The following is a 26,352-nucleotide window of genomic DNA, read 5'->3' as shown; positions in this document are numbered from 1 at the left end:
ACTCTACTATAACTAAATTTAAAATCAGAGGCTCGAGTGCAAAGATATGTGTGGAGAACGCGCCACTATGGACTGTCTCGGAGCAGAAACCCTTTTTGGACTTTTTTGACATTCAGCACTTATTCGGCTGTCTTCCAATTTACGGCTGGTTCCCCGCCGGTAAAATTGCGGCTCTTAGCTAGTGTTCTGGACAGCTGAATCAGGTGAAAGCTAAGAATCCTGGGGGTTTTCAACCCCGCATCTTCCAGGCACCCTTGAATCGTCTTTCTCTCTACTCGTAATCTTTGTTAAGCCTCTTAAGTGGGGGACTATTCCAGACGAGCCGCTATTCATCCATTGAACACAGAGTGTGAGCGCTACTTCTTCCGCGATGAATTCCCACGACGAGCCACATCTCAATCACACAGCTCCGTAAGACTTCATATGAGAAGAGTTATTTTACTGTGTTGTGCAAGGGTGGCTAACATACACCGCATAATAGAATAGATAACCCCCTCTCTGGGATAGACCTACAGCAGCTGACAACAATTGTCGAACGGTTTCATTGTCGCGTGGGACTGGAAAATGTTGTTGATGTGCAGACCCTCCTTAAAGGCGCACAGGTAGCGCAGGACCCAGATGACTGCCACACGGCGAGACTTTCCACGCGGGAACGAGACGCCCTTGCGAGAGAGAATTCTCCGTGGTTTTGGCAGTCTAGGGACCTTAGCATCACCATCTTAGCAACGGCTTGCGCCGCGATCACGCAGTATGTGCTCCCATCCGAAAGGAATTAATACGATCTGATCTCGGCTTTCAAGAGGATGGCAGCAATCAACGATTAATGCCAGCCATCTTTTTGGATGGGAGAAAGAGTTGCGCCTTGAAAATCAGCTTTTGATTGGATTGATGAATGCGGCCCCGTGGCTTTCGGGGAGCGTTATGTATGCAGGACCATATCCAGGATACTCTTGTTACTCTCTAACTGATGTGCCAGAGGAACCTGGTTGAGCGATCCACTTCAGGAAAGATTCTTTGGAAGGCGACCTGCGCTTTTCATTGCTGCTGTATTTTGCGTGGCTTGCGTGATAGGTATAATCTCCGCCTAACAACAAAACGGCTACACCAGCTCATCATGGCATTCATATAGGGACGGCTAACTGTGACTCATGGCAAACGCTTCTAGTATGTAGACTATTACTTGGTGTTGGGGTAAGAAGTCCCTCGCCTTGATATTATTACCTATTTTCCAATATAATAAGGCGATCTAACGTGATGGAAACCCAAACAGATAGGTTCCAAAGCCTCGATTGCACCAGTATTTGCCGCTGAAGCCGCCCCTGACAAGCAACGTGGGAGGGTATTGATGATGTGGCAACTTTTTGATGCATTGTAAGTTCGAATATCGGGCATCAAGGGCTGCATAACTAACGAAAATATAGTGGCATATTCTTGGGGTTCGTTTGCATTTTCCTTGTACGAGATAGCTGGAGAGCTCTTTTGGCAACGGCGATAATTCCGGCTATCGTTCTTCTTTTCTTGGTTTTCGTATGTCCCGAGTCGCCGCGCTTCCTTATTCGACGAGGACGGTATCCCGAGGCGTATATTAGCCTTCGCCGGCTCCGAGGAACAGACATCCAGGCCGCTAGGGATCTCTTTTGCATTCATGCGCAGCTCCAGGCCGAAACAACGGCGGTATGGAACAGCAACAAAAGGAAACCATGGCACGACGGCCAGATCTACCAGGAATGGATCATGAAAACCCATTTCTTCAAAAGGATGTGGTATCTTTTTCAAAACCCTCGCACTCGGAGAGCTTGTATGGCGGCTTTTATTGTGATGGCATCACAACAACTCTGTGCGGTGAGTTCTGATACTTTTGCAAGAGATTAGTCGTTATTTTCTTTCAGCTTTGCTCAATCCGATAAACAGATCAACGTTTTGGCGTTTTACTCGTCTAGTCTATTCGACAGTGACAAGAATCATTCGTCTGTCAAATGGTACAATTTCGGTGAGTTTGGATCACAGACCAAACAGTTCAAATCTGATCGATCTCCGAGAAGGCTTCGGTCTCGCCAATTTCCTTTTCACTTTTCCGGCCTATAAGTTCATTGATAATCGCGGACGCCGATTCCTTCTCCTTATCTCCTTCGTCGGCATGACCTTGAGTCTCATTGTTGTGAGCGGCGTTTTCTACATCACCGATCAAAAGATACGCATGGGCCTGGTAACATTTTTCTCCGTCATTATTTTTACTTTCTTCTACTCTATTGGTGCCGGGCCTATTCCCTTCACTCTCAGTGCGGAGGTATTCCCCCTGTGCGTACGTGGTAAGTACTTGGCCATTACCCTGTAATGCTTACGCAATGAAGCTAAGGTAGAGCTAAACGATGACAGAGGTGGGCATGAGCTTTAGTGTTATGATAAATTTTCTTGGCCTTGGTCTCTTGGTGCTTTTTGTGCCGAAATTGGCCAACATATTTGGACGCCGTACGCAATGCGGCCCTAATGGGGATGAGAGCCATTGCGATGGCCAGGCGAAACTTTTTTTTCTTTTTCAGGTCGGTCGACTCGTATTTTTTCCTCATGCTTTGATATTGACATACCTTAAGTGGTTTAAATGTGCTGGCACTTATCCTAATATTCTTTTTGGTTGGTTTTCCAAGTTCATATTCAATTTCTTTTTCCCTTTCCTGACAGAAGCAGGTCCCGGAAACAAATCGTGTGCAATTGGAGGCCATGAATTCAATCTGTACGCACTGCCCCGTCTTACGATACCAATTAATGCTGGCATTCAGAATACTAACTTCCGACATAGTCCGCCGCAGGACAAAGGAACAAGCTGCTAACCACATCCGCGCCTTGAGACCATTTTCCCAGAAGGCCAACCCTCCTTGGATGGAAGACATACAAATGGAAAACAGAATGGAACAAGCGTAACCGTGTCATGACTGATAAATATTACCACAGAAATGATTAAGTTTAAGTATATTGCGTGATGATGGTACTGAGAATGATAAAATGAAATATAACTTGCAAATCGCCAGGATACGAAGCCCCAGTATTATGAATGGCTTCATCGTAGGTATCATGGAAAGGCGGGCTTTGTACAAAACAAAAGGTCATCCCCGCCAAGCGCGTAGAGAAAACCCCTTATTTTTTTCTGGTCGTGATTCCCTTGCCTCGTCCACAATTCTCTTCATGTCGGCCGAAAGGCTACTCCTTTTGTAATCGTGCGGCAACTTTGCCCCGGCATCAACAAGTGCCTTGGCAAGGAGCACCTTATTTTCATCCACGACAACCTCCAAGGGGGTTCTTGAGTGGCAGTTGGGGTTCAAAATGTACCTCCTGTTCAATTCTGCCCCTCCTCTCCGAAGAGCATTAAACTTTCTAGTCCATCTCATCTTTTCGTCCTCGCGGTAATGATCGAAAAGCCTCACCACGTGTAGCATTAGGGGTGTTGCGAATGAGTCCGAATCCCTTAAGCCAGGCGGAGTCATATCAAAGTCCATGCGGCCATTGAATGTCTGGATCACATCCGCCTCGCAGTGCGTATTGCACACGGCCCAATGTAGGCAGTTCCATCTGCCGATGAAGACTTCACACTCTGCACCGGAATCTAATAGTTCCAAAATAATGCCGGCATGCCCTGCACGGGCAGCCTCCATCAAAGGAGTCCTGTTGTCCTTGGACAACCTGTTGACGGAAGCCTTGGCTTTGAGCAAGAGCTTGACAATCGTCAGGCTTCCTTTGCAAATGGCGAGGTTCAGTGGAGACTGCCCATCTGAAGCAGGCAATTCCGGATTCGCGTCCTTCTTTAAAAGTGCTTCGACAATAGGAGCGCTTCCTTTTTGAATCGCGTGGATGAGAGGTCTCTCGTTATCGTCGATCTCCTCTAAATCAACTTCTGCTTGGAGACAGTTCAGAACGTCTTTGAGAGTACCATTCTTAATGGTGCTAACGAGGACACCGACAGACAAGAACCGGCCAGGGTGCCTGGGCCCTGTGGGGATCCTTTCTGGAATCGGAACCGAACTTTGAGTGTTGTCGTTCGGTCCAACTTCAGAACGCAGACGGCGGCTATACATGGATCGCCCACTGGTTCCATCTCCGGAACCTCCAATGGATAATTCATTACCACCAGGGAGATTCAGATCCTCATTCGGATATGTTGTCGATGGACTCATGCTGGACCGACGTCCTCGACTTTGGAGTGTATGTAACTTGGCAAAAACACCATGTGCGGACAGTCGTTCGTTAATATTTATGGCAAGCATTGACCCAAGAAGCTGCTGTATTCCGGTCAAGAATTCAGGCTCGTAGGAGGCTGCATACTTGACAGGCAGATCTTTGATCCAGGACTCCACGTGGGGATTAAGAATCGGAGGACTTCTTCGTTGGAAACGATCATGACTGTAAAATCCTTCTCCATTCGTCGCTCGAAGTCTTGATCGATCAAGAGTTTCCAACCCTGCCGGATCAAAGCCCAGAGCAAATAGGCGAACGAGTATGCACCCGAAAGACCAAACGTCACATTTGGGATGGACCACAGAATCTGGGCTCTGATATGAGCCGCATTCAGGAAGAGGAATATCCAACGTCTCGGCCCAAAATCCGGAATCATATCTGTTACTTGCCCACCCCTCCAATATCACTGAGGGAAATTGGGGCGCTATTCTAGATATACCGAAGTCTGTGATTTTCCAAATCCCCGTTGCAGGCTTCCCAGGGCTTCGGAATACTAGGATATTCCTAGGCTTTAGATCCAAATGACACATCGCCTGTTGCCAGAGGTTATCTGCTTCGCTTTCAGGCTGAAGCCCAAAATGCATGAAGCGAATGGCACCAGCCAGCTCCTTGGCTTCTGCGATGAAGTCAACCAGAGAAGGATTCTTTTCCATTTCTCTATAGCGCCCTTGCATGAAGTCTTCCAGGTCCATGTCCGCCCACGGTGAGATGATATTCAAATCGTTGCCGACCGTAACGATTGCGAATTCGGAAAGGATTCGTTGGTGAATGACCCGATTCGATCGAAAAATCTTCAGATTTACAAGTTCACGCCAAGAGCGGCCTGTGTGAAACTTCTTCCGTGCAACTATCAGTTCCGTCTAGGTGTGGTATTCGATATTAGCACTTTCCACCCCAGAAGACATCCTATATGGAGGATGTGCAATACCCACATCGTTAAGAACACCCGTATTATGGTCAGGGAGGTGATTAAGAATAATCTGCCCGGCGGGAATCTTTTCTTTTGTAACAATCCCAAATCCGCCCCTTTTAGGAGTTTCTGATTCCACTCGAACCAATGGGAGCCGATAGTCCTCATTGTAGGGTTCTTCTTGGCCACGACTCAACAAGATCGGAAAGTATGTCCACCTTTCTGTAGCGAAAAGACGCGCCGAGGGGCTGTCACTTCCAAAAAAGCATTCGTCCTCCAGTTGCTCCATGGTGAACGAAAGGACGTTTCGATCTCGACGATAAAGCGCAACATCCAGGTCTTCGGGAAAGAAAATCGCCTTGAACCTTGACCAGTCCGACCAAGATATGCCAATAAGTATGGATATTATATGCAACAGTCCGACTCTGGCGGTATCGATCTCGCTCTGCTGGAGTCCCAGGCCATGGTCCATCGCGAACTGTTCCAGGCGACCTCCAGCCCATATTTTCCGGATTGCCGCGGAGGGAATAAATGCGCGGGACGTTCCAGGGTAGTACGTTGCATTTCGAAGACTAGCCGCGATATCTCTCGAGCTCATTTGGATGTCCTTCGATGCAGTGGGTCCAGGGACGCCGCCTCGGTGTTGGGTAGGAGGGGCTAGCAGGAGGGTTAATGCTGATTCGCAGGCAGTGCTAACCAGTGCTTGCTCATGCTCGCGCGTTCTGGAGGGTGAGTCTTTCTCCGCCCCAAAAAAGATATGCCAGGGGAACGATAAGCGTGGTGGATCGTAAACAGTCTAAGGGAACAACCGGAGGAAGAAGCCCCACGATGCAAACGCTCAGGGAACTAGAGCCTCGAGGTCGACTCACTCTTGGCATGTGAGGGGCTACATAAGTCGTCATCGTCCAAACAAAAGACCCCGCAATTGCCGTCGTCCCCGTGGCTTCATCTGTTAGATTAGTGTTATCTCCAGTGTGCCATATAATACAGCTCTAATCATTCAAGGCATCACCAAAGCATACCCCTCCGTTTCTCAGCGCCAGCGCAATAAGCCCTGGGGGAGCTGAGCTAGCGCCGAGGCTCTTTGTGGGGACACGTATTCTTGTGGGGAGCACATATCCGTGCCCTCCATGATATTGCGGCCCACATCATGGAGGGCACGGATATGCCAACCATCGACATCTTATTCGTAATATTGCCAACGAGCGCCGTAATCGGGTCAGCAAAGTACTTGGTAGAGACACCACTGATAGGGTGATGTCGTGCCTGAGTTACTTGCAGCTGCCTCCTATTGGTTTCCCCCCCGAGTGTTCTATCTCTTTTAACACTTACAAATCACTCCCAAGTATCCCAAGCGTCCTCCAAGACACGGAGTTGGTTCCATCCACATAACAACTGTGAACCAATCTGCATCTATGTATTTAACGTACCCTCTGCCTGCCATTCTCTTGATCTCAGGTAATCAAATTTATCCCGTTTGAGTTAGTTCCGCCTGATTCTCATTCGCCAGAGTGCCTACTAGCAGTTACGAGTTTACATCGGTCTGTTAGGTGAGTATTGAAAAACATTGGCCTAATACTTGATAAGTTATTTTCTCAACTATTGTCAATTTCGAGTCAAAACATTTCAACCATAGCTGCTTCGGGGACGAAAGAGGATGCAATACCTGATCACTTCAAACTGAGCAGCAACGATCCCCCCCCCCCCCCATGGTGAGAGCCAGATGCATCGATTACATCGGCGAACATTCAACTAGCGATGAAGGCACGGTGAAGCTCCAAAAGTTTTCGTTACACAATAATCATTTCACCAAACCTCCAGCGAAAGAACATGACAAGCCGCGAATTCGAAAAGTTTTCACTATCCAAAAAGAAGATCGATCAACCACAATTACCTTGTTAAATCGCTCCCTTTTAGTCAATGCTCTGGAGAACTTCCAGAAACAGCTTCTGAAAACTTGGGAGGGCGAGTAATGAGGTCCATTGTTACTAGCAATCTATCTACATTCCGGCTTGGTCTTGTTTCATTTCCTTTCTGTGCCTCTTTTGGCTTGGGTAAACTACAGGGCGGCCTGCATCAAGGTTGAAAGAATATCCGATTTAGTCCTGGAAGATATGTCTGGACATAATGCTTGTCTCCTAAATAATTCTCAAATTGGCTATTGCTCTAGTCTAGAATCTATCGTTTAGACTTACCTCGCCCGAACTAAGACGATTGTCTAGATGGTCTCAAAGCTTGTTTATTTATGCTAGGAGAGGAATATGACTGGAAGAGTTATGTGGTATTGATAAGCTATTAGCAGTCATTTATAGGTGCTGGCGTATCTCACAACTTTCTGCGCATGTGCCAGCCTCAAATATAAATCGACAAGAGGCCACACGACCTAGCACGGAGTAGTGTTAGATCTAAAACAAGCTAATCGTAGTTTGCGACAAAGTTGTCGCCACGTTATGTGGGTTTGTCGCCCCACGGATTTTAGCCACGCTGTACATGCTGTTGAGGGGCTTCGTAGCTGCGATTCCTGGGGCAAGGAAATACAACACGTTGAAGTCCACATCCTGTTAGTGGCCTGGACACCAAGCACACTGCTTTGGGCTAAGGCGATATTGAAGTCAGCCTCGCCATTGATTTGACCAAACCTATGGGTTGGAATTCGACGGTATATGCAAGTGCCAAGATGCCCCAGTTTCCGCTAGCCTGAGACGAACTAATAACCTTGCATCTGAGCCTAGGTGAGAGAGGGTCAGCGCGGTGGTCGCGCGACGGAGGGTGAGAATCACCCGCTCTCACCTGGCTTTCCACCCTGTCAATTGTGCACTCGCCCTACTCACCCCCGGTTGTGCAATGCTAAAGCAGCGCTCTATGAACTAGATTTATAATTATAGATAATGCAGTTTGTCTCAACTCTCGTTCAAGCACATACGACCACAGGGTGTGGAGAACAGGGCTTCCCGTCCGCTCAGCCGTACTTAAGCCACACGCCGGCCAGTTAGTAGTATGGTGGGTGACCACATGCGAATCCTGGCTGTTGTATGTTTTGGTCTCTGCTTTTTTGACATGATTGCCAGCCAATTTTTCGAGTGTTTGGAGAATAGTGGCTCAGAGCACTAACCGAGACTTACAAGGCGTGTGTAATTTTGTTTGTAGTATTTCTATAGCGGACCTTTCACACCTTTCACAGAGTCTAGGATTCGAAGTTTTGTCCTTTCGTTGTATCCTCTTCCTAGGCGCGAAAGTTGTCTGCTTGAGCTTCGTAAGATCTATCCGATGTTATGTCTCTTTGCAAACATACTCACGATGAGAGTGATTCCTGAGACCCCAACACCAATCGCCCATATTGCTCTCAGGCTTTGGACATATGCCGATCTGATTTGAAACCGAGTAGCTTTGTTCGTCCGGCCCAGGAAATTCAGCACGTCAAATGCATCTCGGCTATATCGATCTGCGACGGAGGCCAGACGCGGGTTCTGCAGCAAGATTGTTCGACCACGATTTTCGAAAGTGGCACCGCCGACTGCAACACCGAGCGCCTGCCCGAAGCTCCGGGAGAACGTTGACAGGGTGATGGCAATGGAAACATGTTCTGGAAGGTCCGAGGCTTGCACGGCGACAGCTATTGCCGGCATTCCCGTTCCGAACCCGAGACCAGATACCATGCACAGGAATATCCAAGCAGGTGTACTTGTTTCAACCTGAAGAAGACAGAGTAGCCCCAGCCCAAGCGTACAAAAGGGCCAGCTTGTCAAAATGGTCCAATAGCAATTGCCAGTAACGGTTATAAGAGAACCGGTAAGAATAGCTATCGGAGCAATGGTTAATGTGGCGGGGAAAAGGGCCACGCCAGCAATGATTGAGTTGTATCCTTTTACAGCCTCAAAGTAAAGCGGGAGGTAGTACAGTTCACACCAAAGCAAAAATCCCATAGCAAAATAGCCAATCAATGAAGTTGCTGTGGATTTGTTGCGGAAGATCACTGGTGGAATGAGGGGGAAGGTTGAATACAGACAATCATATGCGCCAAACGCGACAAGCCCCATAATCCCGAGGATTAATGCCGCCAAAGTGTGCCAAGAGTTCCACGGAAACATGATGCCACCCCATGAGAGAGGGATCAGGAAAGAACTAGCGCTGGTGACGAAAAGGAATATGCCAATGAAGTCGATTTTGTGGAATTGAGTCCTGAACGCACCAAGCGTAGAACTTCGGGGCATGAAGCAAACAATCAGAAAGTTTATGTAGAACATCCAGCGCTGTAAGCGACATTAGGCTACTGGCAGTGCCACTGAAGTAGATGAGCCACCCAAAGCTGCCATGAAGCTGAGGACCATGAGCGCAGTAAATGTCAAGCGCTGACCCGTAGTGAGGTAGAAGGCATTCATGGTCTCCTCGTTGCTATCGAGCTCGAGCGACTCGGGTTTTCTTCTCATGATGTCTAGCTGGACTGGTCACGTTGCAGAATGTCAGAAATGGGCTTCCTCATCCCCTCACAGGCTGTTCCCGTAGTTGACTATATGAACTATGGCAGTCCTTGGTGGGTTGACACTCTACCATGATTCTAGACGCAAATAACCACATTCCACATATTTGTTTCTTTATTCACAAAATAAACTTTCTGTGGACTACGCCACTGGAGCCCACTAAGAGGCCAATCAACGGGTATATGGCTATTCTTCCATACAGCATCACTATACGTAGGCCTATCTTGTTCAACACGCATGCCTCACAATCCTCTTTAGTGGGAGCTCTAGGGAAATTATTTTGAAGCGTATTGATTGGCTCTTCGAGCTATAATAACCAGATTTTCTCGGTCGGCAAGGGGTTTCTTGGATTGAATGAAGGTAAGTGTGGAATGTGCAACATAGAACTAAGGTTTTCTCATAGTTCTAAGCAAGGAGCATTTTTTTTTCCAAACTACAGTACATGCAGGTTTATGTATTATTGAGGAACGTAGGAACCAGATGCCTACTCGCAAACTCTATGATTATGGACCCGTCATCCATGGATTGTCTATTATGTGCGCCCTACGTTCTTTGTATGCCTTGCTTTCATTCATTAACTATCTCTTCTGCTTTTCTCATGATGTGTGTAAGTAATCTCTTGGCTCGAAACTGCGGCAGACACCCTGTTCACCCTTTTTTAGATATATCAGTGCGGCGATCTTTTGTTAAATCTCCGTCAGGTTTTACAAGTCCAAGGGACTGGAACATACCGCGGCACCTTATTTTTGATTATACCTATCTCTCTAGTTGGCCAAGAATCCTTCGAATCTACATCAAAATTGACTGCTTTAGAGAGGTTTTTTTTGTATTTTTCAATTTTTCAATTTAATTTTATATACATCCTCCACCTTTCAACACGAACAGCAACCAACACGGTGCCGTTTCTCTTGTCAACTCATACTCCATATTCGGCAGGTACGAGGGCTACGAAGTAGTCCTACAGAGGCCCCTGAGACATTGGTCGCGATTCGGTTGTCAGTATCTCCGTGTTTTCTGGGGAAATCCAACCTCAAAATCTCTCGAGGCCGTGATTCCGACATGACGATCAACGACGGTGTTGCGACGTACAGCTCTAATGACAGCTACGGAGGCATCGTTAATGATGCTATTCCTAATGGTATCAATCAAACAGATCAAGTGAGCCCAGTTGATGGCACAAGCAGACAAGATATCTCTCCGAAAAAGACCGACAAAATTGCAGCTCCCGAGCCGATTGCTATTGTGGGCATGGCCATGCGCCTTCCAGGAGGCGTTAACAGTGCCACTGATTTCTGGAGCTTGTTGATGGATAAGCGCAACGGGTGCATACGTGTCCCAGAAGACCGTTATAATGTGGACGCGTTCTACAGCGAGAGTGGAAAGCCAGGGACAGTTCGTACGCAGTATGGAAACTTCTTGCAGGATAACATCAAGCATTTTGACGCATCATTCTTCTCTATGACTCGTTCAGAGACTGAAAAGCTTGATCCACAGGCCAGGCTACTTCTCGAAGTGAGTAGAGAAGTGCTTGAGAACGCTGGAGAGACGCAATGGCGAGGCCAACGCATTGGTTGCTATGTCGGTGTTTTCGGAGAGGACTGGCAGGATATCCACCTGAAGGATAGTCAGGATGCGGGGATGTACCGGGTTACAGGATATGGTGATGTATGTCTTCCTCGATGACTATATTCTTGTTGATGTGCTCAGCTGAGGCAATCATTGTTCACAGTTCCTATTAGCCAATCGCATCTCTTATGAATACGATATGAAAGGACCCAGGTAAATTATCTTTCTCCTCTCCCAAAAAAGTTTTGCGGCGTACAAAGGCATCTTACGCTGAATACCTGGTGATAAAAGCGCAACTATCAAGACGGGCTGTTCCTCGTCGCTCATTTGTCTGCATATGGCATGCAAAGCAATTGCAAACAACGAGTGTGATGGTGCCATCGTTGCTGGTACCAACTTGATCATGTCGCCAACTATAACAATCGCCATGTCCGAGCAAGGTGTGCTGTCACCGGATGCAGCTTGTAAGACATTTGATGCAAGAGCAAACGGCTATGCCAGAGGAGAAGGTACAGCGTTCTAATCCTCTCCAGTGTAACTGAAGATCCTCACTAAGATTCGTATAAAGCAATCAACGCAGTTTACATCAAACGACTCTGCGACGCGATCAGAGATGGGAATCCAATTCAAGCAGTGATCCGAGCTACGGCTAGCAACTGTGATGGCAGAACACCGGGAATCTCGCATCCAAGCTCCGAGAGCCACGAAGTCTTGATGCGGGCTGCTTATACTGCGGCTGGCCTCAATGATTACTCTGGTATGGGATTCGTGGAGTGTCATGGGACAGGGACGTCAATTGGTAGGAATTCCCTTGGGCTACTCGCTTGAGTACTGAGCGGAAATAACTTCCTCGATAGGCGACCCCTTGGAAGCGCAAGCTGTAGCCAACGTCTTTGGAGAGCGAGGAGTGTATGTTGGATCGGTAAGGCTCTAACTGGATTTTGCTGTTTGTGGCTCTTCAAACTGGCTGATACTTCACAGTGTAAACCCAATGTCGGCCACTCTGAGGGTGCATCTGGGATTACAGGAGTCATCAAGGGCGTACTTGCTTTGCAGCACAAGACCATTCCCCCGAACATTTATTTCCGAACACCAAATCCTAAGAGTTTGTTTGCCTCCGGACCAGCTGTTGGCTCGACTGCTAAATAAATCATCCAGTCCCGTTCGATAAGCTGAAAGTTCCAACGGACGCTATCCCCTGGCCGAAAAGCTGCGCGGAGAGAGTCTGCGTCAATTCTTTCGGCTTAGGTGGTGCAAATGCGACTGTAAGTCCGGCAAATTCACTGCCAATCAAATGTTAAATCTCTGGATAACACGAGCAAGGTCATTCTCGATTCCGCTGCATCTCATGGCTTGCAAACACAAACAGTTCTTTCTCGGAAAAAAGAAGAGCTCCTCGTCTTCTCGGCAAATCATACCGACTCACTGGAGCAACTGGTTGCAAACTCGAAGGAATTCCTTGAAACGAATCCAGACGCAACGGCTGACCTGGCGTACACTCTCGGTGCCCGCCGAGAGCATCTGCCATTTCGCAAATTCTTGATTACCGGCGATAGAATCACCGAGGGACCCACTGGAGTAAAACCAAGCTGCGAACAGACAATCAACTTTGTGTTTACTGGCCAAGGCGCCCAGTGGGTTGGAATGGGCAGGGAGCTACTACGTGCGTATCCCTCCGTCCGAGAGGATATCAGACAACTCGATAGTACCCTCCAGCGACTTCCAGATGGCCCGTCTTGGTTGATTGAAAAGGAGCTTCTCACGACGGAACCTTCCACTGATGACGAGAATTTTGCCAACAAGATGGCCATGCGGTTTGGAAAGGCGGAATTCGCGCAGCCACTTTGTACGGCTGTGCAAATTGTCATCATCAATCTTCTCAAAGCTTGGGGAATTACTCCGAGTGCCGTTGTTGGTCACTCCAGTGGAGAGATTGCGGCTGCGTATGCTGCAAATGCCATCACTCAAGAGGAGGCAATCATTGCTGCATTTTATCGGGGCTTGTGTGTGAAGTTACAGACGAAGCGGGGTGGTATGGCAGCCGTTGGGCTTGGACAGGATGACATCAAACACTTCTTGATCGACGGCGTGGTTGTGGCCTGCGAGAATAGCCCCAGCAGTGTCACAATATCCGGCGACGTAGAACCAGTGGAGAAAGTCCTTGAACAGATCAAATATGAATTGCCGGGCACTTTTACCAGGGTTTTGAAGGTCGAGGTGGCGTATCATTCCCGTGAGTATCTGATCTCACCTTATACAGAAAGTTACTCTGCTAAGAGCTTTATGACACAGATCACATGGCGGAGGTCGGACGTGAATATCAGGCTGCAATCGAGGATTTGATTGACGCAAAGAAACCCGAGATCAAATTCTTCTCCAGCGTCACTGGAGAGCTGGTTAATGCAAATGGATCATTGGGCCCTGCTTATTGGCGAGCAAATTTGGAGTCAACAGTGCGGTTCTCTAGAGCAGTCATGACTCTGCTGAAGGGTAGCTCAGGAGATCAGATTTTCCTTGAAATTGGTCCACATGCTGCTCTTCAGGGTCCGCTTCGCCAGATCCTCAAATCGTGCGACGCTCGGACTTTGAACTACTATACCGCATTAGTTCGCAACACCAGCGCCACTCTGAGCATTTTGCAATGTGTTGGGCAACTCTATGTCCGAGGATTACCGATTGACTTCAAAAGCATGGCCCCAGGTAGGGTTCTCACAGACTTGAGGCCATATCCTTGGCACCACGAACTTGAATACTGGGACGAAAGCCGTATTTCCAAAGATTGGCGTTTTCGCAAGTATTGCCACCATGAAATTCTGGGAAGCCGAATCAGCGATGGCTCTGACCTGGAGCCAACGTGGAGAAACCTGCTCAGAATGGAGGAGTGCTCCTGGATTCGTGACCATCAAGTTTCCTCTGACATAATTTTCCCTGGAGCAGGGTATATTGCCATGGCTGGTGAAGCCATTCGGCAGCTGACTAGCGCTGAAGACTTCACAGTCCGCGAGGTAACCCTTGCTTCGGCTATGGTAATCAGCGAGTCACAAAACACTGAGCTTATAACCTCGCTGAGGCCTCTTCGTCTGACCAACTCCCTCGACTCTGTTTGGTACGAGTTCTCTATCACATCCTACAATGGTGCTTCCTGGACCAAGCACTGTTTCGGCCAGGTGCGTCCCGGTCCGGAGTATGACTTGAAACCCCCAGGACATCAAGCGCTGCCCAGAAATGTCTCATCCGCAAAATGGTATCAAACCATGCGAAGCATTGGGCTCAAATACGGGCCCAGATTCCAGGGACTGGATGAGATCTCTACAGGAACGAATCAGATGGTCGCGAATGCTTCATTGTCAAATGAGCTGCACGCCGATGAAGGCTTTTACGCGATGCACCCGTCTACCATTGATATGTGCATTCAGCTTTTCAGCGCCGCTGCTACCTATGGTCAGCCACGCCGGCTTAGATTGCTTTCGGTGCCCAGTGCGATTGAGAGCCTCTATATCGCACGACCTGAGAGCAGGATAAACATAACCGTCGAGGCGTCGACAACTCCTAGGGGCTTAATCACAGGTAATGGAGCTGGAACATCAAACGGAAAGGTCGTATTTGAGATCAAGGGGCTTCAGTTGCATCCACTAGAAGACAGCGATGACCTTCGTGGTTCAGATCCCCATGCGGCATGTCACATTTATTGGAAGCCAGATATTGACTTCCTTAACCCTGTTGACCTCATCCGACCAGCGAATGCGGGAAGTCAACGCCAGTGGTACCTCCCTGTGGAGAAGCTAGCACTCTTGTGCACGATTGAGAGTTACAACGAGCTGAAATCCGTTCAACCATCGGAAAGACATCTCATCAAATACCAATCCTGGTTGGAGCGAGAATCTATTCGCGCAACAAGAGGTGACAATGTGCTAGTTGAAGAACCGCAGACTCTTGTTGCCCTGAGATCTGATGAGCGACTTGCTGAAATCACACGTCTCACAGAGCAAGTTCTTCAGACACCAACAAGAGTTGCTGCCATCGCAATTCGAAGAATTTTCGATGCTGCGAAGGACATCTTTGAAGGAAAAGTCAATTCCTTGGAATTGTTGCTCACAGACGATGTCCTCACCCAGTTGTATAACTTGGGAGACCGGTGGCACCACGCGGATTTCTTCAAGTCGCACTGCCATGCAAAACCTTGGCTAAGGATCTTGGAAATAGGCGCTGGCACCGGAAGTACCACAGCCACAATTCTTGACAGCCTTTCATCTCACGGAGAACGAATGTATGGCTTGTATTCGTACACAGATATTTCCGCGGGCTTCTTCATTGAGGCAAATGATCGCTTTGCCAATTACTCCAATATCGAGTATTCCGTGTTAGATATTACCCAGGACCCAGCAGACCAAGGCTTTGAGGTTGCCTCCTACGACGTTATAATTGCGAACAACGTTCTTCATGCGACACCTAACATTCGTGAGACGCTAACCAATGTGAAGAGACTTCTTCGCTCCGACGGCTTTTTGTTCCTCGATGAATTGTGCTCTACTGCAAACTGGTTGAACTACATCATGGGCACGCTATCCGGATGGTGGCTGGGTGAAGCTGATGGACGCTCCTGGGAGCCGTATGTTAGTCCTGAGAGATGGGCACAAGAGTTGGCAGCTGTGGGATTTAGCGAGCCATCCATTTTCTATGATGATGAGGCTCCATATCAGGCCAACGCTCTCATTGTCTCACGTATCAAGCCAGTTGAGGAGACACAAACTCCAAACCTTATCTCACTACTCTGCGATAGCTCCACTCAGCTTCCCCTTGTCGCCGAAATAGAGAACAAACTGACAAGGTCGGGCTACATGGTCGAGCATTCTACACTGAAGGATCCGCCGAAACCAGGGCAGGACATTGTCTCTGTGCTGGACTTGCAGGAACCTTTCCTTGAGAGGATATCTGAGCAGCGTTTCAACGATCTGGTGCAATTTTTCCACGCTTTAGATGCAGAATCCGGTGTCCTATGGCTGACTAGAGCGGTGCAAGTAAACTGCAAGGACCCGAGATGGGCGCAGTCGCTTGGCTTCACGCGCACCATTCGCAACGAACTCGCAGTGGACGTGGCCACCCTAGAGCTTGACACCCTAGAGTGCGAAGCCAGTGGGGCAGTGAAAAACGTGTTGAAGAAGTTCCAGCGTCGTACGAAGACTGATGGCTATGACACCGACTATGAGTGGGTTCTCGATAGCGGGAAGATTCACCTTGGGCGGTTCCGCTGGTTCTCCGTTAATGATGGGCTTCGTCGCACCAGATCTGACAGTCAACTCCCCAAAAGACTTGAAATTACCAAGCGAGGCTTCCTTGGAACCCTTAGATGGGTGCAGCATCCCATACAAGCCTTGGTTGATGATCTGGTTGAGGTCGAGGTCCGCGCTGTGGGCATGAATTTCAAGGTATGCTTCTCTCCAGCGCACTATAGGTGAAAATTATCTAATTCCCGTGCAGGATGTACTTATCGCGCAGGGAATCGTCGACGGACACCCGAGCGAGGGCAGTGGCCTCGGCTGCGAATGCGCTGGTGTCATTCGCCGAGTTGGGCCCAAAGTGCAGAACCTTACGGTAGGGGACAGAGTCATGGTATTTGCCGGTGGATCTTATTCGACCTCACTGGTTACAAAATCGTCACTCTGCGCCAGAATCCCCCCCCAATTATCATTCGAGGAAGCTGCCACAATGCCCTGTGTCTACAGCACGATGATTCGTTCCATAATCCACCTTGGCAGGCTGCGTAAGGGACAGGCAAGCTTCTCCTTTCTTCTGTTCCGATTCGGTCATTCAGCAAGAAACTGACAATATTTCATTCAGAATGTCTTAATCCACTCCGCGTGTGGCGGCATTGGTAGTGCTGCTATTCAAATCTGCCAGATGATAGGTGCAACAGTGTGCTACTTCAGATCCACCTCGTTTGCCAACATCAACTGACTTGCCTCAGATTTATGCAACGGTGGGAACCGAAGAAAAGACGCAATACCTGGTGGATACTTACGGCATCCCTCGAAGTCACATATTCAACTCTCGTAATGCGACCTTTCTGCCCAACGTTCTTCAAGCCACCAACGGACGCGGCGTTGACCTTGTGATCAACTCGCTTTCGGGCGAACTACTACACGCATCATGGAAGTGCGTTGCAGCATACGGATCAATGGTGGAGATTGGCAAGCGTGATTTCATCGGCCGTGGCAGGCTGAACATGGACAGCTTCGAAGCAAACCGAGCCTTCTTCGGCGTTGACTTTGCCCAGATCTGTGCCGAGAGACCCGATATTGCCCAAGAGTGAGTGACTTACAAGCTCGTCAAACTTCTGCATTCTAACTGACAGCACTGCAGCATCTTGGGGGAATGTGTTCAATACTACATCGCCGGATCCATTCGCCCTATCACCCCAGTGACGTACTTTCCTGCTGACAGAATCCAAGAGGCGTTCCGCTTTATGCAGAAAGGGTCTCACATTGGCAAGATTGTCATTACTATGCCCGAGGACTCAAATTCTTTGTCCACATTAGGGAGGCAGGAAAATCTGGCTTTGCGACCAGATGCTTCTTACCTACTCGTTGGCGGCCTGGGCGGTCTCGGTCGTGCCGTATCCACCTGGCTAGTTGAGAACGGTGCCAATAACCTGGTCTATTTGTCGCGCTCTGCTGGTCAATCCATTCAAGACAGGCAGTTCTTTCTGGAGCTTCAAGACCAGGGCTGCTCTGTTCAAGCATTCTCGGGTGATGTCTCCGTTCTTGGTGACGTCGAGCGCACGATTCAGGGTGCGCGATTCCCAGTCGCAGGAATTCTTCAGATGTCGATGGTGTTGAAGGTAAGAGATAACCTAACCTTGCATACTCCCAGCGCCGTGGAAGGAGACTAAGTATGTGACGCCCAGGACAAAAAACTGGACCAGATGTGCCTCAGTGACTGGGGGGCCGCCATCAAGCCCAAAGTCAACGGAACCTGGAATCTTCACGAAGCGACCAAGTCGAGTCCATTGGACTTCATGGTACTGTTCAGTTCATTCTCTGGTATAATGGGCCAACGTGGGCAAGCCAATTACGCTTCAGCAAACACTTTCCTAGATGCTTTCGTGCAATATCGCCATGCTAATGGCTTGCCAGCATCGGTCCTGGACATTGGTCCAATCGAAGATGTGAGCACTCCGTTGTATATAAGTCTTCTTAGTTCCCAACCTTCCGCTAACCACAGATATCCTACTCTAGATTGGCTATGTCAGTGCAAATAAAAAGGTCCTCGATCAGTTCAAGGCGACAAATATCCATGTCCTGCGAGAAATCGATCTCCTTGAATCTCTGCACCTGGCCATTCTCTCCTCCTCACCAGTCTCCTGTGAGGATGGCTTCGTCAATAAAAGCCAAATCGCCATCGGCCTTCGAATGACTGTACCATCACAAGCGCCAAACAACCGGTAAGCACCTCTTCAGTCAGAGATACACACTACTCCTCACCTTCAAGCTAAGCATGAGCCGCGAAAAAGATGCATTTGGAAACGTGATCGACGTACAGCAATCTACCGTAACATCGAACAGGTCGAAGAATCAACAGACTCCGGCTCAGCAGATGGAGGACTGCGTCAATTCCTCGCCGACGCGGCAGCCAATCCGGCCATCCTCAACGAACCCAACAGTGCCATATTTCTCACGAAAGAACTGGGGAAGACGCTGTACGGATTTCTGCAGATCTCAGAGGAGGAAATCGACATCTCCCGGTCCATCTCCATCATGGGTGTGGACTCGCTTGTGGCCATCGAGCTACGTAACTGGTGCCGACACAAGATGGGAGTGGAGATTACGGTGCTGGAGATTCTCGACTTGCCGAATCTAGAGGCCTTCGGGCGTTCTGTTGCGCAGCGTCTCTACTCGAAGTACGGAGGCGGCGAAGGGCATGTCCGTGATTCATTCCTGACTATGAAAGCACCATGAAGCCCTCAGCTCGGTGTTGTCCGGGCAAAACTTGGAACTGTAGCTAGCCATCATGACAATTTCCTGCGCTCTGTCTATCGTGAATATGGATATCAATCTATTTCCGACTCATCCCTACTATGTAGTGTCATGTCATCCATGGGTGTGGGTTCGTGAATTGGTTGCCATACCACTACGATGTGTGTTTTGTTAGTATATATTTCACCTTTCAAAGTTGTTCAGCACATACGACCACAGGGTGTGGAGAACAGGGCTTCCCGTCCGCTCAGCCGTACTTAAGCCACACGCCGGCCAGTTAGTAGTATGGTGGGTGACCACATGCGAATCCTGGCTGTTGTATGTTTTTGTTCTTTTGTTGGTTAGATAGAATTCGGTATGCTCGATGCCAATCAAGGCAGTTGTATAATTTAGTTTTTGTCCATTTTTTGTGATTCTGGTTCGATTACATAATCAATTGATGCCCCAGGTGTCAACATTTGAACCGCAAGTCTGAGATTGTCAGGGTTGTCCCCCGGTTTTGTACGAAGCGAGACCGACAAACAGCACGGGATTATCTGAAAAATCGAATGACTTGAACTTCTATCAATAGAATGAGTGACTTCCAGACATGTTATGAGTGAGAGCTTAACATGCGTTCTACCGGTCCGTAACAGTCGCATTCTATCTTGACCGGGTTTCCTGACAGTATATCCTCTTCTTAGAAGCCGCCTGTCTGACATGTCGTCAGAAATCCCGCCGATGTGACCGGGGGCGGCCGATGTGTAAACGCTGCATCAGCAAGGGATTGCAATGCGGTGAGTACCCAGACAAGTTTCGCTTCTGCGGGATCGCCACACGTGGCAAGTGGAAGGATCGAGATGCCCCGATTGATGTAGAGGGTGCACCTACATTTGTATCCGCTTCAGCTTCAGCTTCTCCTTCATCGTCGAATATTTCAAAACAGATCGTATTCGAGCGAAGTGAGGTTTCAAAGCAAGCGAACAGACACCTGAGCCAGACACCCGTGAATGGCGACGTCTGAGGCTATTCCCATTTCTTCCGATCTCGTTAATTCTCGCCAGAACATCATATTCGCCACAATCGCCACAATAATAAAGTCCTATGACTCTACAGATACGAAACAAAGAAGATTGGATGCTGATTCGAAGGATGAAAGACCGAAGAACTAGTTCAGAGAACATCTAATTCTCGAATGAGCTTTGTTTTCTAGGTGATAGTGTATAGCGTAGCTGACGGCGCTTTTAAGGGGCTCAGTACGGCAACCGACGTTCTCGCCGTGAGACCTCCGAAGGGGAGAGAATCAAACACGCTTGAATAGAATGAGAATAAAAAGTATCTTCCTTTCTTTCGGATGGTAAGCCTGTCAAGTCATAGAAATCTCCACAGGTAGTGGCCGACCTAACGATATTCACGCCTCAACGAAAGCCAAAACCTCCTTCACGAAGCTTTCAGGATTCTCTTCTGCGAGATAGTGGCCACTGTCCTTCACAGTCCCAACCTTGATGTTCTCATACATCTCCTTTGCCATGCCCTCCGCCTCAGAGGCAATGAAACTATGATCGCCCGATAGAATCATAGCGCGCACTTTCACCTTCCCGTTCTGTTTCAGCCATTCCCGGTTGTGCTTTCCATCTTCGGTAAACGCGCGATAGCTAAGGAAGGCACATCGCAAAGCATCGGGCACCTGGTATTGCATAGTGTAGAAGTCCAAGACCTCGGGAGTGAAAACTGCCGAATTCTGCGTCAATCGATCGTAGAAGTGCTTCAGATACATCCTCTCTCTGCCCTGCACGAGCGCCACCGAGATTTCGGGATTGTGGCTTTGGAAATCAAAGTGCCAGAGGGTCTGCGTGTGTTTGATTTTGTCGAATAGTGTGGTTCCCGGGAGAGGGCATTCCCCCCAGATCACGCTGGCGACATGGTCTGGGTATTGAGAGACATAGGCGTGGGCAATAGTGCCGCCAATATCATGCCCAACCACGTGCACCTTCTCTGTGACTCCAATATGCTTAGTGAGCAGTTGGAAGATATCACTCGCGAGTTCTTTCTTGGTGTAGCCGGTATCACCCAAGGGATGGGACGAGAAGCCATGTCCTCTATAATCTGGCGCGATGACGTGATATCCAGCTTGAGCGAGTGGTTCGATAACGAAGCGGAATTGATAAGAGCTCTGAGGAAAGCCGTGGATTAGGAGGATCGTTCCTTTCTTCTCCTGCGAGGGTAGGCATTCTTGGTAATACAGCCTGACTTCCGGGTCCTCTCGATTAAGATGTGTTTGACGATGCATCGTCTTGACAGGGTTGTTGAAGGCCATGGAGGTCAGGTTCAAGATTTTTCTTGGCTTTTTCTGATGGTAGATTCGAGTTTGTATTCGGAAGAGTATCAGACTGTGGAAGAATATTTTTGGGGCCAGGGGGAGGGTGGAGGGAACCAATATATTTGTACGATAGTACTCACGGAACACCACTCCCAGTCCACCCCGCAGGGACTTTAAATTAACACGTGGGGTTCAGTTTAGATTCCACTCCCAGGCTGTCAGATGTCCGGAAGCTTGCAGAGTGCGATCAGTGGCGCGGCTGTTCAATGCTCAACAGTCTTACCGATTAGCCACTTAACCGTTTTACAATTAACCACTTAACCGTTTCCTTATGCCAGCATAACTCACGAGTATGCCCTTGATGGGCGTCTGTACAGGCCGCAAGCATATCTGTCCCCCTCCCACAAGTGCGTCTGCATATATAGGCTTTCCCTGGTACCAAGGCAGCGCCGGGTTGTCCCCAGATGGTTGTGGGGTTTAAGCTTTGACTCGGTTTGACTCAAATGTGGGGGACAGGAATTAGACGCCCAGATAGCTTCGCGGAGGCGAAGTGTGGCTGACTGCCCAAGAGTTATTGGGTTAAGCGTTTAACAACTCTGCCGATTTCCCTGGGTTTGTTAGAGCCAGAACTCTTCAAATAATCGTAATACTTGGAAACCGAGCGTGGCCTGTTCCGAATCTACCACACTTCATTCCAATCCCATAACGGTTGTGGGAGTTAAGCTTTGACTCGGTTTGACTCAAATGTGGGGGACAGGAATTAGACGCCCAGATAGCTTCGCGGAGGCGAAGTGTGGCTGACTGCCCAAGCGTTATTGGATTAAGCGTTTAACAGCTATTCATTCCAATCCCATAATGCAAACAAGGTCTAGATTTTTCAAATTCATAGGGTCCTTTCTACGTACTTGTCTAAGGTGGCGTAATCTCCGAAGCCGCCCATAGCTGCCGACTTTCTATAAAAACCGACTCTAGGTCCACCTCCCCACACCCCACGATTTCTGAAGTAAACTGGACACGCCGGAAAAGAAAACCGCATCGTATACAGCCAATATGGGTTTCCAAGTATGGCGGAGTCTTCCTGGGAAGCTATTGCTCCTGATTCTCAACCTTTTTACCGCCACGGCTTTGATTGTCGAAGGTTATAACCAAGGTGCGTATTGACGCTCATTCACAACATGCTTACATATCACCAAGCTGATCGTCATGATAGGTGTCATGGGTGGTGTCAGTGGTACATCAGATTTCATTAGAGTCGCTCAGATTGGTTCAGGCGGGGTGATCACCAACGCGACCAAGCAAGGGTGGGTCATATGAACCAAATTTACTTCTTGCCATCTGACCATTTTCTAGAGGAATTGTTTCCGTTTACTATTTCGGCTCCATGTTTGGATGTTTCATTGCTGGATGGTTCGGTGACAAATACGGTCGAAAGAAGGGCGTCTGGCTCGGCGCTCTCTTCGGCATGCTCGGGGGATCTCTCATGGCTGCAAGCCAGAACGCGAACATGTTCATATGTGCTCGAGTTATTGCTGGCATTGGAATTGGTTTCATCAACACAATTGTGCCGCCATGGATCTCGGAGCTTGCAAAGGCTCATAACAGAGGCTCAAATTTCGCTCTGATCTTCACCTCTAACTGTGAGTGTCTCCTCCTTCCAGCTGGACTTTCCAGTAGCTTATCGTTCTAGATATCGGTATCATCATTGCCTACTGGCTCAACTATGGTGTTCAAAACAATTCAAATGAATCCTTCAAATGGAGATTCCCGTGAGTGATCCTCCCCAATTTTTGCAAGACCATTGTTAATACCATACAGATTGGCTTTCATGACAGCACCCCTCATCCTCATCGCCACTACTGTGGTGTTCTTGCCAGAATCGCCGCGTTGGCTCATTGCTAACAATCGCCGGGAAGAGGCTGTTGAAGTTCTGGCAAAGGTTCGTGGCGATCTCCATCACAACGATCCTGCTCTTGTGGCGGAGGTTGAGCAGCTCGAGGCCGTTGTGGAGGCATCTCAACACAAGCGCAACCGCATTTGGAACATTGCCTTTGGCCGCTATTCCGGTCGTCTGCACCTCGGTCGTCGTGCCTGGATGAGTTTCTTCACGCAGCAGATGTTGATGTGGAGCGGGATTATGGCCATTACTACCTACTCAGGGCAACTCTTCCACCAGGCTGGTTTCACTGCATCCAAATCTGCATGGATGTCCGGTTTCTGCAACACATTGTGTGGTGTTTTCGGAACCCTGGCAGCTGTGAGTAACCCTTAGCTACATGCCAAGGAAAGTGCATTTTGTACTAACATATCATAGACCCTTGTCATCGATCGCATCGGTCGAATCAAGAGTATGTTGACGGGATTTTCGTGCCAGGGAGTTGTTCTCTTGATGTGCGCTGCTTTTCTCAAAGTTTCCAAGGACACAGACGATGTCTCCAAAGCCGAGAAACTCGGTGTCGCCTCTGCCTCCATGTTGTTCGTCTTCTTATGGATCTTCACCATGGTAAGACACCCTTAGTAAATGTGCAGACCATTTTCTAACAAGTCATAGTTTATCATTGTGCCCTGCTTTTTATATGCAACAGAAATTTGGCCACAAGAGGTTCGGGCTCAAGGGTATTCATTTGCAATATTTGGATGGTAAGTTATCCTATAAAATACAGAAATGGTCGATACAGTGTACTGACGACGATTCTCAGGTCTGTGGGCTCTGGCCTTACAACTTTGCTCATCCCCATCATGTTGGCAAATATAGGATACGGAACTTTCATCCTTTTTGCCTGTTTCAATATCAGTGAGTTCCTTGCCGCCATTCTTACTTAAGCACATATTAATGATGATCTGTCAGTTGCAATACCTGCAGTGTATTTCATCTACCCTGAGACCAATGGCCGCTCTCTTGAAGAAATGAACCTGCTCTTCGCTTCCCCTTCGCTCCTAGTTAAGGCCAACCAGCGCGAGTACGATAGGATGCTCAACGAGGCTGGTGGTAACATTGCTGTCGCCGAACGTCGCCTGTTTGATAGTGTCGATGCAGAAACCAAGGAGATTGATGACAGGGCCGACACTTTGAGTACTGGCGAAAAGGAAATGACAGGGTACTCTGAGGCCAAGGTATAGAACTCGGAGAAGTAGAGGGTTGGAGGGATTGATTTGTGAGATGTTAGGAGTTTTTCTATGTGTTTATTTGTAATTTTTAATACAGAGAGAGATTGAATTCGGAGAAAAAGGTCGTCTAATTTGATTAATACACGTTGGTGAATCTTCTTAGGTCATCATAGGAATGGTCCAATGTTAGTTAGCGTGGGAGAATCTTCGCGGTGCTGTATAGTCGCCACCGCATTGAAATATCTGAGCCTTCAGTCCTAAGCGCTACTCTAAATCCTATTACAACATTGAGACTTTTATCTCGCAAAGGTTAATTTTAGTATAGTGCTACGCATATAAGCACCGCTCGGCCCGCATTTCCCCAGCTAAAGAATCAAAGACGACCAATATTACTGAGCCTTGAATCCACAAACGGAATTGACGAATTGACCTTAACGGTCGGTGAGTTGTGACCACAACTAAACTAGCTCTGCTCTGTCTTGATTAGTATATATTATTTGCCCACGCAATGCTAGTGTTGAGACACAGCTTCCATTATTATATCCAGGTCTCTACTTTAGTGAGTGTCAGGAAGACAAAGACAGAGATTGAACGGCCCATAAGCGTATACCTAAGTAAATTAGTAAATTAGACCCAAGCGCCCAGTTAGTACCCAAATGCTTCGAGAGTCAATCGTGTGGGGGATTGAGCCGCTGTGCTTTGCCCTGAAGGCAATGCCAGGGATGGTACACAAACAACGCACCCCATTTTCGCACAGCCACGCTGACTTGGAATTCTCAAAGAAGCGAGTGCAGAGGTCGCTTCATCTTTGAATTTTTGGGTTCTGTTTGGCAACTGGCCGCCAGACACAAGCGTTCAATTGTATGTAGCTGACTTTATCGGGGCGGCAATCGCGAAGGGAAAAAATAATCTTAATATCGTCGAGCTTCAAAGGCTATCAACCGCCGATAGCTACACCCCGACACAGCCCGACCTCAGGCGCAATGGCCTCGCCAACCAACAACTGGGTAGTGTAGCGAAAAGGAGCTGGGACTAGCCAGGGAAATGACGTCATTAAATCGTATTGTCTTGATCAGTGAAATAGGCCATACACATGCCCTCAAGAATGCAAGAGCTTAACGGGGGATATGAAAATGCCCGGGAGATGATGCAGGAGGTGCGATTGTATCTCGAGCAGATTGGGGTGCAGATGGAAGGGGAGGATGAGGTCCTTCTGGATTGTGGGCGAAAGTGGGAGGATGTATTTACGGTCGTTCAGACAGATGGCGTGCGCTGGGGAAGGGAGATTCGATATAAATGATACTGGAATAGGCACCTAGTTAAACATTCTAACATTGTCAGATGTGCCCAATGACCACCAGTAGATCAACAAACAGAGTGGAGTACTGCAGTACTAAGCCATAGCCAAATGATTACTTGGAAAAATATGGTTGACGATGTCTCTGCTTTTTGGCTTTTGGTCTTCGGTTGAAGTGCTGGAAGGATTCGACTTGAAATTATACACATCCCAAATGACACAATGACACGTGGAACCGAATGAAACAAACCCCCTTCACCATATCGTACCTGAAACCAAAACGTTGGAGCACCCAAACTTCGAAAGTCAGGGACAACCGTGTCCGGGTTCGACCCCCATACCAGACCGCGATCCACAGCCCTAACAACACAGACCAAAACCAAGCAACCCCTTCTGTACTGTGTATAATCCCAATCAAGCGCAAACAACCGTCCACACACAACCTTTCCATTCATCTAATTAGCCTCCCTAAGTTATCCCTATATACAGATTACTGC

The 26,352-nt window shown here is 48.4% G+C and overlaps 7 protein-coding genes across 7 annotated transcripts; 4 read left to right on the top strand and 3 right to left on the bottom strand.

Moving 5' to 3' along the window:
- Positions 1–370: 370 nt before the first annotated feature.
- Positions 371–2,919, top strand: N7473_008964 (Major facilitator superfamily domain general substrate transporter; the record flags this gene model as incomplete). Its single annotated transcript, XM_057154903.1, has 10 exons — positions 371–411; positions 482–748; positions 801–923; positions 977–1,046; positions 1,271–1,371; positions 1,422–1,842; positions 1,912–1,990; positions 2,040–2,309; positions 2,377–2,469; positions 2,798–2,919. The coding sequence occupies 10 exons, from the start codon at positions 371–373 to the stop codon at positions 2,917–2,919; spliced, it is 1,587 nt and encodes a 528-aa protein (XP_057006033.1).
- A 182-nt stretch (positions 2,920–3,101) lies between these two features.
- N7473_008963 (uncharacterized protein) lies at positions 3,102–5,735 on the bottom strand (the record flags this gene model as incomplete). The annotated part of the gene is made up of 2 exons (XM_057154902.1): positions 3,102–5,087; positions 5,160–5,735. The coding sequence occupies 2 exons, from the start codon at positions 5,733–5,735 to the stop codon at positions 3,102–3,104; spliced, it is 2,562 nt and encodes an 853-aa protein (XP_057006032.1).
- A 2,586-nt stretch (positions 5,736–8,321) lies between these two features.
- N7473_008962 (uncharacterized protein) lies at positions 8,322–9,564 on the bottom strand (the record flags this gene model as incomplete). Its single annotated transcript, XM_057154901.1, has 3 exons — positions 8,322–8,360; positions 8,434–9,387; positions 9,463–9,564. 3 exons carry the CDS (start codon positions 9,562–9,564, stop codon positions 8,322–8,324), a joined length of 1,095 nt encoding a protein of 364 aa, XP_057006031.1.
- A 1,110-nt stretch (positions 9,565–10,674) lies between these two features.
- Positions 10,675–19,136, top strand: N7473_008961 (uncharacterized protein; the record flags this gene model as incomplete). Its single annotated transcript, XM_057154900.1, is given in 16 exon segments — positions 10,675–11,280; positions 11,345–11,394; positions 11,473–11,690; positions 11,750–11,980; positions 12,039–12,103; positions 12,163–12,286; positions 12,340–12,446; positions 12,505–13,414; positions 13,459–16,607; positions 16,624–16,984; positions 17,109–17,487; positions 17,542–18,019; positions 18,086–18,346; positions 18,417–18,622; positions 18,639–18,729; positions 18,744–19,136. The coding sequence occupies 16 exon segments, from the start codon at positions 10,675–10,677 to the stop codon at positions 19,134–19,136; spliced, it is 7,629 nt and encodes a 2,542-aa protein (XP_057006030.1).
- A 1,408-nt stretch (positions 19,137–20,544) lies between these two features.
- N7473_008960 (alpha/beta fold hydrolase) lies at positions 20,545–21,450 on the bottom strand (the record flags this gene model as incomplete). Its single annotated transcript, XM_057154899.1, has 1 exon — positions 20,545–21,450. The coding sequence occupies one exon, from the start codon at positions 21,448–21,450 to the stop codon at positions 20,545–20,547; it is 906 nt and encodes a 301-aa protein (XP_057006029.1).
- A 1,053-nt stretch (positions 21,451–22,503) lies between these two features.
- Positions 22,504–24,570, top strand: N7473_008959 (Sugar transporter STL1; the record flags this gene model as incomplete). The annotated part of the gene is made up of 9 exons (XM_057154898.1): positions 22,504–22,603; positions 22,664–22,754; positions 22,804–23,090; positions 23,141–23,219; positions 23,269–23,707; positions 23,765–23,953; positions 24,002–24,090; positions 24,150–24,244; positions 24,299–24,570. 9 exons carry the CDS (start codon positions 22,504–22,506, stop codon positions 24,568–24,570), a joined length of 1,641 nt encoding a protein of 546 aa, XP_057006028.1.
- Positions 24,571–25,663: 1,093 nt separating this feature from the next.
- On the top strand, positions 25,664–25,858 carry N7473_008958 (uncharacterized protein; the record flags this gene model as incomplete). Its single annotated transcript, XM_057154897.1, has 1 exon — positions 25,664–25,858. One exon carries the CDS (start codon positions 25,664–25,666, stop codon positions 25,856–25,858), a length of 195 nt encoding a protein of 64 aa, XP_057006027.1.
- Positions 25,859–26,352: the final 494 nt, after the last annotated feature.

This window comes from Penicillium subrubescens (genome assembly GCF_028828155.1).
Source record: "Penicillium subrubescens strain IBT 31985 chromosome Unknown utg000006l_segment0_segment0, whole genome shotgun sequence".
Classification (NCBI taxonomy): domain Eukaryota; kingdom Fungi; phylum Ascomycota; class Eurotiomycetes; order Eurotiales; family Aspergillaceae; genus Penicillium; species Penicillium subrubescens.
Note: the sequence above shows the minus strand (reverse complement) of the source record. Positions and strands in the feature narration are given on the sequence as shown.